The sequence below is a fragment of the Pteropus medius genome, unplaced genomic scaffold (assembly GCF_902729225.1).
Source record: "Pteropus medius unplaced genomic scaffold, Ma_sr-lr_union100, whole genome shotgun sequence".
Lineage (NCBI taxonomy): Eukaryota > Metazoa > Chordata > Mammalia > Chiroptera > Pteropodidae > Pteropus > Pteropus medius.
Genome location: NW_024342469.1, coordinates 7,547,076 through 7,558,765, shown reverse-complemented (window position 1 = coordinate 7,558,765; position 11,690 = coordinate 7,547,076). Strand labels below are relative to the sequence as shown.

At 54.4% G+C, this 11,690-nt stretch overlaps 2 protein-coding genes across 6 annotated transcripts; both read left to right on the top strand.

Moving 5' to 3' along the window:
- Nucleotides 1-286: 286 nt before the first annotated feature.
- On the top strand, nt 287-4,639 carry LOC120603009 (DNA dC->dU-editing enzyme APOBEC-3C-like). Of its 4 annotated transcripts, none has more exons than XM_039863427.1 (5): nt 287-463; nt 1,734-1,890; nt 3,206-3,440; nt 3,850-3,965; nt 4,230-4,639. In XM_039863427.1, exons 1-5 carry the CDS (start codon nt 393-395, stop codon nt 4,242-4,244), a joined length of 594 nt encoding a protein of 197 aa, XP_039719361.1. In that variant the 5' UTR covers nt 287-392; the 3' UTR covers nt 4,245-4,639. The 4 variants fall into 4 exon arrangements, with proteins under 4 accessions (XP_039719361.1, XP_039719362.1, XP_039719363.1 ...); XM_039863429.1 differs by having other exon boundaries at nt 288-463; nt 3,386-3,440; XM_039863426.1 differs by having other exon boundaries at nt 288-463; nt 3,143-3,440.
- Nucleotides 4,640-7,990: 3,351 nt separating this feature from the next.
- LOC120603010 (DNA dC->dU-editing enzyme APOBEC-3Ca-like) lies at nt 7,991-11,337 on the top strand. 2 transcript variants are annotated; one of them, XM_039863431.1, is made up of 5 exons: nt 7,991-8,149; nt 8,606-8,762; nt 10,008-10,287; nt 10,484-10,598; nt 11,108-11,337. In XM_039863431.1, exons 1-5 carry the CDS (start codon nt 8,094-8,096, stop codon nt 11,115-11,117), a joined length of 618 nt encoding a protein of 205 aa, XP_039719365.1. In that variant the 5' UTR covers nt 7,991-8,093; the 3' UTR covers nt 11,118-11,337. The 2 variants fall into 2 exon arrangements, with proteins under 2 accessions (XP_039719365.1, XP_039719364.1); XM_039863430.1 differs by having other exon boundaries at nt 11,105-11,337.
- The last annotated feature ends 353 nt before the right edge of the window (nt 11,338-11,690 follow it).

Here is an 11,690-nt window from a genome sequence, read left to right as displayed (position 1 = left end):
CACTGGGCAGGGAGGGAGAGGGCACCGGGCACAGGGCTGGGTGCAGGGCGGCTGTGGAGAGGGCTCCGGCCCCTCCCCAGGGAGGTGGGGCCTCTGTCCTGCGGTCACCCTCAGGGCCTGTCATTCCCCTCTCCCTGCCCTCCTTACTTTATCTTTCGCTTTGAGTAAGGGTGGGTCCTGCTGCCCTGAGGGGCCTGTCGCCACAAGGGGGAGCTCTGCCCAGAGGGAGGGCCCCAGAGATGGAGAGAAGGTGGGTGTGAGCTGGAGGAGGCCACACCCCAGGGCCCTCCCACCCCTGCTGCCAAAGCAGGAAGGGTGTGGCGCCTCAGCTGAGAAGGCTGGCCGGTCACTCAGACGAGGGACTTCCCTAAGGCCGGGCACTGTGAGAGGAAATGCATCTCCAGGTCTGGAGAAAAGTGACAGAAGCCTGGCGGGAAGGCTACACCCTGAAGCCCTGGAGCAGGTACCGCTGCCCACTCTGTGCCTCTGGGGCCTCTCTCTGACCCCTGTGGAGCCTCTGTCCTGGGGCGGCTGCTGCTGCTGCTCTCCAGCTGGCTTCTCTTCCTGTCTGGGTTCCTTCTCCGCAGGACCGCTCCGTTGGGGGCACAGCCTGTTCTGGGGAGACCCCCACTACTGCTTCTGAATGGCCCCCTCTGTGCCTGCCCCCAGTCCTGCCGTCTTCCTGGTCCCCCTCTCAGCCTGCAAGTCCTTGGGGCTGGGCCGTCCCCTGCGTGCCTGCGACGGCTGCCTGATCTCCCATCTTTCCTGAGTGCTGTTAACACTTAGGTTGGGACTAAAGCCTGAGTGAAGCCGTTGCTGAATTTAGTTGGAAACACTTTGATCAATTTTCTGTGCCCTTGACCCCACTATACACACAGCGTGAGAAGAGCTGTCTGGGGCAAGAAGATAAACCATCCTTTCCAAGGATGTCTCCACGGGGAGCAAAAAAGTAAATGCAGACGGTTCTCACATCCACGACTTTCACGGTTATCACTGCACCACCAGCCTAGGACCGGGGGAAAAGATGCCTCGGTCGGGAGAAATGCTCCTAGTTCACAATTAAGTAGACAAGAGCACCACACCCAAGACAGCGCACCCCACCAAGTCACCTAATGTGATAGCTGGGCATGGCATGGCTGTGCCCAGACAGGGGACCACGGCTGTCACTTACCAGACAGGGGACCTGGGCAGGCTAATCCCCTCATTGCGCCCTGCTTACTTCTCTCTAAGATGGGATGGGTCCTCCGGGACTGGAGGAGGAGTAGATGAGTTCAGAGACACAGGATACTTAGACCAGTAGCCGGAGCCTGTGGATTTAGGTGTTAATCCGATCTGTAAAACATAACATGCCTCCCTGAAAAGTCGGGCGTGGATTGAACTGCAATATTAAAAGCTACTATTTTGATGCAGAGGGGGTTTTGTTACTCAGTTCTGTGTTTCTAATGCTTTGGGGGGTGTGGGCAGGAATCTAGGGGGGGCTTGGGCGTGTGCTGCTGGAAGGCGCGGAGCCTGGGCCTCCACGGGAGGGGACTCTGGTCCCTGGTGTCCCTGCAGCCCCCGTCCCCTGCCGCTCCCCAGTCTTCCTGCCTGGGAGGCAGTAGAAGATGCTCAGGGCCAAGGAGGGTTGGGGGAGGCGCATCACCCAAGGGTGCAGAGCTCTGTGTTCAGGTGACACCAAATGGGAGAAACTCCAGGGAACACTCTGCATTTTCGGTTTTCACTTTTGCCCCCAGAAACCCAATGGAGCGGTTATATCATGACTATTTCTACTTCCATTTTTACAACCTGCCGACCCCCAAACACCGAAATGGCTGCTACATCTGCTATCAAGTGGAAGGAACAAAGAACCACTCACGTATGCCCTTGTTGAGGGGGGTCTTTGAAAACCAGGTATGGGCCCCCCTATACTCTCCTCACAGGCAGGAGCAAAGACAGTCGAGGACACGGAAAAGAATATAACACGTAAAATGCCGAGTGCTTCTTCCCACAACAACGTCCAATGTCCTGGGCCCCTGATGTCCCTGCCTGACCCTCCTGCATCCTGACACAGGATGGCTTTGGATTTATCCCACGAGGCCTCTCTTAGAGAGTCTGCGGGCTGTCGTCTCCACGTCTGGTCTCCAGCTCGGCCTCTAGCAGTCCGGGAGGAAAGAGCATCTTAGCAAGTCGGGGCCCCTTAGGTACCAGCACCTCATCTGGCCCTGGTAACTGCCCTGCTGGCCTGATGCTCCCCCAGACACAGCCCTGACTGCTCCACGCCCAGGAAGTGTGATCCCCCTGGGGGAGAGTCCACACCCTGGTCCTGCTGCCCCCCAGCTTGCTCTGAGGCCTCACCCAGGCCTGCCTGGATGAGGACCGCAGCCTAGGCAGACACCAGGTTGAGCACAGCACCCTGCAGCCCCTGCAGCGACCACTGACCTCTCCTGCAAGCTGTTCCCCCACACGCCAGCCCTCCCTTCTCCATCCAGACTGCAGACCTCCCAGAACCTGTCGGGAGAGAGCATTACGGGGTAGACGGGCGTGCACTGTGGCACGACTACTGCGTGGACGCACAATCGGGGTCCCTCGCGTCCTGCAACCTTCTCAAGTACCCAGTGTTCAAAAGCTGAGAGAGATGGATGGATTTACTGTTGATAACGTAACATCTCTCAGATCTTATTTCAACATGTAATGAATAAGAATTCATACAAAAGTTCTTTACGGGAGAGTTTACCTTCTTTCCTCATGCTCAGTCCTTGAGAGGAGATGCGTATTTCATACTTGCCCCATTTCAAGAGCGCGGTGGACACGCGTGGCCGGCCGCTCCCCAGTGGACAGCGCAGCTCTGTGGCCTTCCCCGGCAGACAGCGCCCAGGGAACAAGCCTGGACCCCAGAGGCCTGGCCTGGAGCAGGCACTCGGAATGCATGTAGCAGGAATGACTGGGATAACGAATGTCGGATTGAATGAACGAGTGGATGAGTGTGGCAAGGAAGACTACGTGAAAACAGAGGGGAGGGGAGAGATTAAGAAAACCAATCAACCGCTCAGTAACATGCCTCTGAGACTATTGCTCCCCGGCCCCTCGTCCCCACGTCCCCAGCCCTGCCACACGCCTGCTCTGCCAGCCCAGAGTGTCCCCCTCCCTTCTCCATCTCTCCCAGTTCTTTCCCAAGAAGAGGCGTCACACAGAACTCTGCTTCCTCTCTTGGTTCCGCACCGAGAAGGCGTCCTTGGACATGATGCTGTCCTCAGGTGAGAAATATCGTGTCACCTGGTACATATCCTGGAGTCCTTGCTTCGCATGTGTGGATGAGGTGGTTAAGTTCCTGAGGGAGCACAAGAACGTAGAGTTGAGCATCTTCGCTGCCCGCCTCTACCACTCCGGTATTTTGGAATACCGGCAGGGTCTTCGCAAACTGCATGACGCCGGCGTCCATGTGGCCATCATGTCCTATTATGGTGAGAGCAGAGGGAGCTGGGGCAGGGGCAGGGCTGTGAGAGGGACTGGGATCAGGTAGGGGGAACCTAGGATGCCCCAGGGAGAGTAGCCTCTCTTTGCTGCCTGCAGAGGTGAGGCTGGACTCTGGGGAGGACTGGAGAGTCTGCTTGGAGAGAGAGTTCAGGGGAGAGAGGCGAGCCTGGGCCATGGAGGGAGGTGGGTACTCATGCTAGAAGGCCTTGGTGGCTTCCAGGATGAGGTAGAATTGGACTGCCTCAGATTCCAGTTGGAAACAGGAATTCGAGGGAGGAAAGAGGAGGCAGAGAAATGCCGATGGCGAGAACGTGTCTCTTAAGACTCAGGCACCTCATAGTCTCTTCCCCATATTCAGAGCTGGAGCTTGCCTTGATTCCTCCTGTCCCGTTTCAGAGTTTAAGCACTGCTTGAACGACTTCGTGTTCCACCAGGGAAGATCCTTCTGCCCCTGGAATGACTTGAATAAAAACAGCAAAGATCTCTCTAACACGCTGGAGGACATTCTCCGGGTGAGGGCGGCTCCCTCCCAGCTGCCCCCCTGTCCACCTCCCCCCTCACCTCTCTCCCTGGGTTTTCTTACCCTTTATTCACAGCCTCCTCTGGGTCACCTGCTCCGTCCTGGGGCACCAGCTGCATCCCTCCCTTCCCCTCTCACAAGCTGTCTGAGCTTCCTCACCTCCTTGTGTCCCTCCTTCCTTCCTTGTCTCTGTCTCTGCCCCGGACCTCGTCCCTGTTCATCTTCCCAACGCCCTGCTACATTCATCTCCTTCCAGAATCAGGAAGACTGAAGGATGGACCGCAATCTCGCTAAAGAAAGCGGAAGACCTCTGTGGAACAGCAGAACAAAACACTTTTTTAAAGAAAGGGAACTTGCCATCCACCAACACGTCCCATTGATCAAAACATCCCAGCAAAATGCAATGAGTTCATAAGAAATTATTATTTTTTTAAATCTGATAGACTTACTTTTCAAAAATCTGTTATGTTCAAAATCTAAATATTAGCAAGTTTTTCTACTCAATAATATCAGAATAGGTTTTGAGTTTTAGAGAAATATGTATTTTGATAGATTTAATCCAAATGCAATCAAATGAAAGACTAAGGTTCTTCCCTACCAAAATTTTTCCTCTATAAATGTATCATGAAGTCCAAATAGTTCAATAAACACTTGCGAATGTGCAAATGCCTTTCTTTGTCTTTCGTAGGTACCTCCGTGGTGGGGGAGTTGTAGCAGGGCTCACACTAATTGTCGCTGGTCAAATAAAAATCAGTAACGTTTATAGGAGGGGGATCTGGAATTTAAAAGCCTGGACTCATCGTCAGACTATTAGACGGGCAGCAGCACCGTTTTGAAACGACGGACGATGCAATAAGAGAAGAGAAAGACGAAGTGTAAACACGGGAAGGAACATTCGAACGGGCAGGTTTTCGGGGGCCGGGGAGTTGCCCAGTCCTCAGCCCATTCCCAACTTCACCGCCCTGGTAAGGGAGCTAGAAGGAGGGACTTCCCTGCCACAGGACGACCTCTGCCCTTCGCAGTGCCTAGGCCCAAGCGGGCCCCTTCGCAGGCACCAGATGTCTCTCCCGCCAGCATCGCTGTAGAGCCTGGACGGTGCCGAGTGAGCCCCTGGCAGCTGGGCATCCTGCACAGGGCAGCGAAGGCCGCAGGTCTCTCCTCACAGAGTCCTGCTCACATGTCAGGGCCTGACCCGTGTCCAATCTCACACGATGACTGCAAGGAGCCGGGGGAGGGGTCATTTCATTTGAGACACTGGAAGGGTAGAGAGTAAAGGACAGGCGATGACCATGACCCAGGAGAGAGGATAGGACTGAGTCAAGGGGGGGTCAGGGCCAGAAAGGAAGAACTGACAGACAAGGTCACCTGGACAGATGGAAGCAAAGGAGGGGAGCGGGGTGGGCAGGGCCAGTGGGAGGAGGGGACAATGCAGGGTCAGGGGCCAACGAGGAGAGGATAAGGGACAAGAAGGAGTCTAAGGATAGGACACTGGGGAAGATGGGTCCTGGCAGGGGTCTGTGGCTGCCAGGGAAAGAAGCCTGCCTGGATGGCTGAAACGACAGCTGTTTCACAGAACAGGACATGTGGGGAGGGCAGGACAGCGAGGGCCTGGCTCAGCTGCTCGGACATGCTGTCGGGACCCAGGCACACTGCCCCTGTCCCCCAGCTCAGCTCTAGGTGCTTGTCTTCTGCCGCTGGGCTTCTCGGGATCTGAGATGGCGGCCCGCCTCCAGACATCGCGTCTCATTCCGGAGGGGCGTGCGAAAGAGGACAGGACCAAGCCCAGAACTTTCGAGCCTGCACATCCTTGCTATAGACCATAAGAAGGCGGCTGATTGGCTACCCCACAAAGGGCGGCTGACGGTCTGCCCCACACACCAGTGTCCGGCGGCATTTCCTTCAGAGACCCTGTATGTGCTGGGGAGGGAACAGGACTGGCTCTTGGGCTCCTCCTCTGTAACATAAGGAGTGACTGACCAGAGAGCTGCCCTGACAGTTACACGTCGAGTATTCATGATGCTGTCTGAGGTAGTGAAGTCTCAAGGAAGGATGAGTTTATTACAAAATAGAGGGGAAATCTCTTGCTCAATAGAACACTCAGTCCTCCGGCACGTTCTGCTCACGCCACGTGCAGCCCGGTGCTGGGCAAATGGTGACAGGCGGCGCTGGGGGTCCTCAACAGGGCGGTCAGGGCTGAGACGCAGGTCAGGGCCGGTTCCTGCTCTCGAGTCACCTCCTCCTGGCTTTCCTGAGGAAGACCTCCCTCCCGCCCTCCAGGGGCTCCTCTCCTCTGTCCCTCTGATGTGGCCTCTCCTTAAGGGTCTCGGCATGTCCTCTAGGCTGATGCCCTCGTTTCTGCGTCTCCTTCCACCCCCTGCTGCAGGTGAGCCAGGTAGCCTGTGAGTGACAGTGACGGTGCCGTGCCCAAACGAGGGGGCCGGATTGAGAGAGGACCCCTTCCACTTGTCTTTGAATTAGCCTCGACCTCGAGGTGCAGACGCACCTTGCCTCAGGCCTGAGCTAAGCCCTCTGCATCCCCACTCTTCATCTGGACTTCACCAGTTCTCAGCAGAGAATGACGACCTAGCACCCTTTCCCTCTGACAGAAAGTCCTTTGTTCCTTTTCCCAGGTAGGAGGAGGGAGAGCCCGATTCACATCCTGCCTCCCTTGCTTCTCTCTCTTCCGGCCCCTTGGCTTCTCTCCACCTGCCCAGAGTGGTTTATCTTCCTTTTTGACTCCGTGTTCTCCCCTCCCTGCTCACTCTCCGCCTCTTCAACCTGATTTCTCTTTGTTTCTCTCAGACCTAGCAGGAATCTTTCTCGCTAAGCCCTTTGCACACCTGTATCCAAATTACTCATCCTGCGGGCTTCAAGTGGCAGTATTAGACATGAAGCCAAAACCTTACAGACACTGCTTAACGAGCCCCCACAATTATGTCAGCCGCAATCCTGTAGGAAACCCTTACACATACCATATGATCCAGCGATCCCACTTCTGGACACAAAATCTGTATGTCAAAGAGATATTGGCACTCCCACATTTGTTACAGCATTAGTCACACGCGCCATGGAAACAGCCTAAGTGCCCCTCAACGATCAATGAAAGGGTAACATTGATTAGGTAAAGACAGTCTCTTTAATAAACGGTGTGGAGAAAACTGAACGGATACATGCCAAACAAAACAAAACAAAACAAAAAAACACAAAAACCTAGACCATTTTTAACACTATCATATACAAGAATAAACTCAAAACAGATCAAAGACTCAAATGTAAGACCCCAAACCCTAAAACTCCTAGAAGAAAATATCAGCAATAAACTCTTCAACATTGCTCTGAGTAATATTTTTTTTAGATAGACCTCCTCCAACAAAGGAAACAAAAGAAAAATTAAACAAAGGAGACTACATCAAACTGAAAGTTTTTGCACAGCAAAGGAAACCTTCAACAAATGAAAAGCTACCTAATGAATAGGAAAAGATATTTGGCAAGGATACATCCACTAGGGGTTAATATCCAAAATATATAGAGAATTCATAGAACTTAAACACCAGAAAAACCCAAACGACCCTATTTAAAAAGGGGGAGAAGACCTGAATAGATATTTCTCCAAAGACGACATGCAGATGACCGATAGGTGTATGAAAAGATGCTCAACTTCACGAATAAACAGAGAAATGCAAATTAATACCACAATGAGCTATCACCTCACACCTGTCAGAATGGCCATCATCAAACAACAAGCGTTGGCGAGGATGTGGAGAAAAGGGAACCTTCGTGCACTTTTGGGGGGATTACAAATTGGTGCATCCACTATGGAAAACAGTGTGGAGGGTCCTCAAAAAATTAAAAATAGAACTACCTTATGACCCAGCAATCCCACTTGTGGGTATCTATCTAAAGATATCCAGGGGGAGCTCTGCCAGGAGGGAAGGGTGCCCAGAGATGGAGAGAAGGTGGGTGTGAGCAGGAGGAGGCCCACACCCCAGGGCCGTCCCACCCCTGCTGCCAAAGCAGGAAGGGGGTGGTGCCTCAAGAGACAGCTGGGCGGTCACTCAGACGAGGGACTTTCCTAAAGCCTAGCTCTGTGAAGGAAACGAAACCCCAGAGCTACAGAGAAATGGCAGGTCTGGGACAAGCCTGTGAAGGATGCTGCGGACAGATGCCGGAGATCAGGTACGGCTGCTCACTCTTAGCGGGCTAGCAGGAGCCTGTGGATTTAGGTGTTAACTTGATATTTAAAACATCACATGCCTACGTGAAAAGTCTGGCGTCAAATGAACGGAAATATTAAAAGCTACTAGTTTAGAGCGGAGGGGGTTTATTACTCAGTTCTGTGTTTTTAATGCGTTGGAGGGTGTGGGCAGGAATCTGGGGGGGCTTGGGCGTGTGCTGCTGGAAGGCGCGGAGCCTGGGCTCCCACGGGAGAGGACGCTGGTCCCTGGCGTCTCTGCAGCCCCCGTCCCCTGCCGCTCCCCAGTCTTCCTGCCTGGGAGGCAGTAGAAGATGCTCAGGGCCAAGGAGGGTTGGGGGAGGCGCATCACCCAGGGGTGCAGAGCGCTGTGTTCAGGTGACACCAAATGGGAGAAACTCCAGGGAACACTGCATTTTCTGTTTTCTCTCTGTCCCCAGTTACCCAATGGAAGGATTAGATCCTGAAACCTTCTTCTTCGAATTCCAAAACCTGCTCTATGCCTATGGGCGGAAGAGCTCCTACCTCTGCTTCCAGGTGGAGAGAGAGCAGCACAGCTCACCGGTGCCCTCTGACTGGGGGGTCTTTGAAAACCAGGTATGGGCCCCACTATTGTCAAAGGCAGGAGCAAAGCCGGTCGAGGATGCAGAAAAGAATATAACAGATAAAATGCCGAGTGCTTCTTCCCACAACAACGTCCGATGTCCTGGGCCCCTGATGTCCCTGCCTGACCCTCCTGCATCCTGACACAGGATGGCTTTGGATTTATCCCCTGAGGCCTCTCTTAGGGAGTCTGTGGGGTGTCATGTCCACGTCTGGTCTCCAGCTCGGCCTCTAGCAGTCCGGGAGGAAAGAGCATCTTAGCAAGTCGGGGCTCCTTAGGTACCAGCACCTCATCTGGCCCTGGTAACTGCCCTGCTGGCCTGATGCTCCCCCAGACACACCCCTGACTGCTCCACGCCCAGGAAGTGTGATTCCCCTGGGGGAGAGTCCACACCCTGGTCCTGCTGCCCCCCAGCTTGCTCTGAGGCCTCACCCAGGCTGGCCTGGATGAGGACCGCAGCCTAGGCAGACACCAGGTCGAGCGCAGCACCCTGCAGCCCCTGCAGCGACCACTCACCTCTCCTGCAAGCTGTCCCCCCACACGCCAGCCCTCCCTTCTCCATGCAGACTGCAGACCTCCCAGAACCTGTCGGGAGAGAGCATTACGGGGTAGACGGGCGTGCACTGTGGCACGACTATGCGTGGACGCACAATCGGGGTCCCTCGCGTCCTGCAACCTTCTCAAGTACCCAGTGTTCAAAAGCTGAGAGAGATGGATGGATTTACTGTTGATAACGTAACATCTCTCAGATCTTATTGCAACATGTAATGAATAAGAATTCATACAAGAGTTCTTCACGGGATAGTTGACCTTCTTTCTCATGCTAAGTCCTTGAGAGGAGATGCGTATTTCATACTTGCCCCATTTCAAGAGCGCGGTGGACACGCGTGGCCGGCCGCTCCCCGGTGGACAGCGCAGCTCTGTGGCCTTCCCCGGCAGACAGCGCCCAGGGAACAAGCCTGGACCCCAGAGGCCTGGCCTGGAGCAGGCACTCGGAATGCATGTAGCATGAATGACTGGGATAACGAATGTCGGAATGAATGAACGAGTGGATGAGTGTGGCAAGGAAGACTACGTGAAAACAGAGGGGAGGGGAGAGATTAAGAAAACCAATCAACCGCTCAGTAACATGCCTCTGAGACTATTGCTCCCCGGCCCCTCGTCCCCACGTCCCCAGCCCTGCCACACGCCTGCTCTGCCAGCCCAGAGTGTCCCCCTCCCTTCTCCATCTCTCCCAGTTCTGTGGGACGGAGCCCTACCACGCAGAACTCCGCTTCCTGAATTGGTTCCGTGCCGAGAAGCTGTCTCCTTATGAACATTACGATGTCACCTGGTTCCTATCCTGGAGCCCCTGCTCCACCTGTGCAGAGGAGATAGCCATTTTCCTGAGCAATCACAAGAACGTCAGGCTGAACATCTTTGTCTCCCGAATCTACTACTTCTGGAAACCAGCGTTCCGGCAGGGACTTCAGGAGCTGGACTGCTTAGGGGTCCAGCTGGACGCCATGTCCTTTCACGGTGAGGGCAGAGGGAGCTGGGGCAGGGCAGTGGGAGGGGTTAGGACCAGGTAGTGGGGACCTGGAGCACCCCAGAGAGAGTGCGTGGGAGGGGAACTTGGGAAACGGAGGCAGGGGTGACGGCCCCTAGCAGGGAGGGGACCTGTCCCTGCGGGGCTCCTGTGCAGATCCTGACCGCGTTCACCCCTTTATCTCAGATTTTAAATACTGTTGGGAAAACTTCGTGGACAACCAGGGAATGCCCTTCAGGTGTTGGAAGAAAGTGCATCAAAATTATAAGTCCGTGTTAAGAAAGCTTAACGAAATCCTCAGGTGAGAGGTTCCTCAGGCCCCCTCGGGTCCCCTCACCCCTGCTCCTCAAGCCCCTCCCCTTCGACCCCCCAGCTTCTTCCTGCATGTCCTCCACCCCACTCTGGTCATCGCCTCCGCCCACTTCCGCCCTCCACCCCCAATATCTCCCTCTCCTTCCGTGAAGGAGCACCCCACTACTTCCTCCCATCTCGACACATTAACCAAATCTTGTTATTGAACGGAACATAAATGGCCATGAATGCAGAGAAGTGTGAAAATCAGAACATTGAAAATTATCCAGACGGACATGACTCACCAGCAAAGGGGGGTCCACGGGGGCTGCCAGGGCTTCGTAACACACCGTGCCGAGCCCCTCGGGGTGCAATGCCCCCAGTATTTTCAGCAGCTGGAATTAAATAATTTAATTCTAAATTAGGCTTCATTCCCAAGGTGGCCGCTCTTCCTGCCCCAGCCCCTTTGTTCTCGTGAATGTAGTGGAAGATGCTGACGTGTGTGTCTTTGTCAAGCAGGAGGAGATAGCCACAGGGTCTGAATTAGCGTGGCTGGTTGATACGAAGAGCGTGTTATCTTAGGCTGAAGAAACACAGACTTCTCTCTCCGTTCTTGGAAACTCCCCCTCCCCGACTCCCTAGCTGCATGAAAACTCCCTGCTTCCGCTGTTTGGGAGAGACGGATTTGACAGATCTTGCTCTTTGGTCCCTTCGCTTTGGCCAAGTAGAATAAAACTCTTCTGTAAGCACCGGCGTCTCCGTGTCGTGGCTCACGAGCGCATCAGCACATGAACCTGAATTTCGGGTGGTGATTCAGTCACGGCACAGACTGGGTGACTCTCCTTCAGACATTTATACACCCTCCCAGTTTTGGAGGCCAGAAGTCCAAGATCAAGGTGTCGGCAGGTCGGCTACTCCTGAGGTCTCTCTCTTTGGCATGCAGATGGCCACCTTCTCGTTCTGTCCTCACCTGGTCTTTCTTCTGTGCATGAGTCCCGGGGAGCCCCTGGCGTCCTTCTGTGTGTCCCTACTTCCTCTTCTTGCAAAGACATCAGTCAGATTGGATCAGGGTCCTCCCTAAGTGCCTCATTTAAACTTAGTC

What these genes read in the sequence shown, in the direction of transcription:
- LOC120603010 (XM_039863430.1), top strand. Translation starts at nt 8,094, where the DNA reads ATGGCAGGTCTGGGACAAGCCTGTGAAGGATGCTGCGGACAGATGCCG. An exon ending in GGGGGGTCTTTGAAAACCAG is followed by an intron (nt 8,763 to 10,007) that starts GTATGGGCCCCA and finishes CATCTCTCCCAG; the next exon opens with TTCTGTGGGACGGAGCCCTA. An exon ending in GGACGCCATGTCCTTTCACG is followed by an intron (nt 10,288 to 10,483) that starts GTGAGGGCAGAG and finishes CCTTTATCTCAG; the next exon opens with ATTTTAAATACTGTTGGGAA.
- LOC120603009 (XM_039863426.1), top strand. Translation starts at nt 393, where the DNA reads ATGCATCTCCAGGTCTGGAGAAAAGTGACAGAAGCCTGGCGGGAAGGC. An exon ending in ACCCTGAAGCCCTGGAGCAG is followed by an intron (nt 464 to 1,733) that starts GTACCGCTGCCC and finishes TTTTGCCCCCAG; the next exon opens with AAACCCAATGGAGCGGTTAT. An exon ending in GGCCATCATGTCCTATTATG is followed by an intron (nt 3,441 to 3,849) that starts GTGAGAGCAGAG and finishes GTCCCGTTTCAG; the next exon opens with AGTTTAAGCACTGCTTGAAC.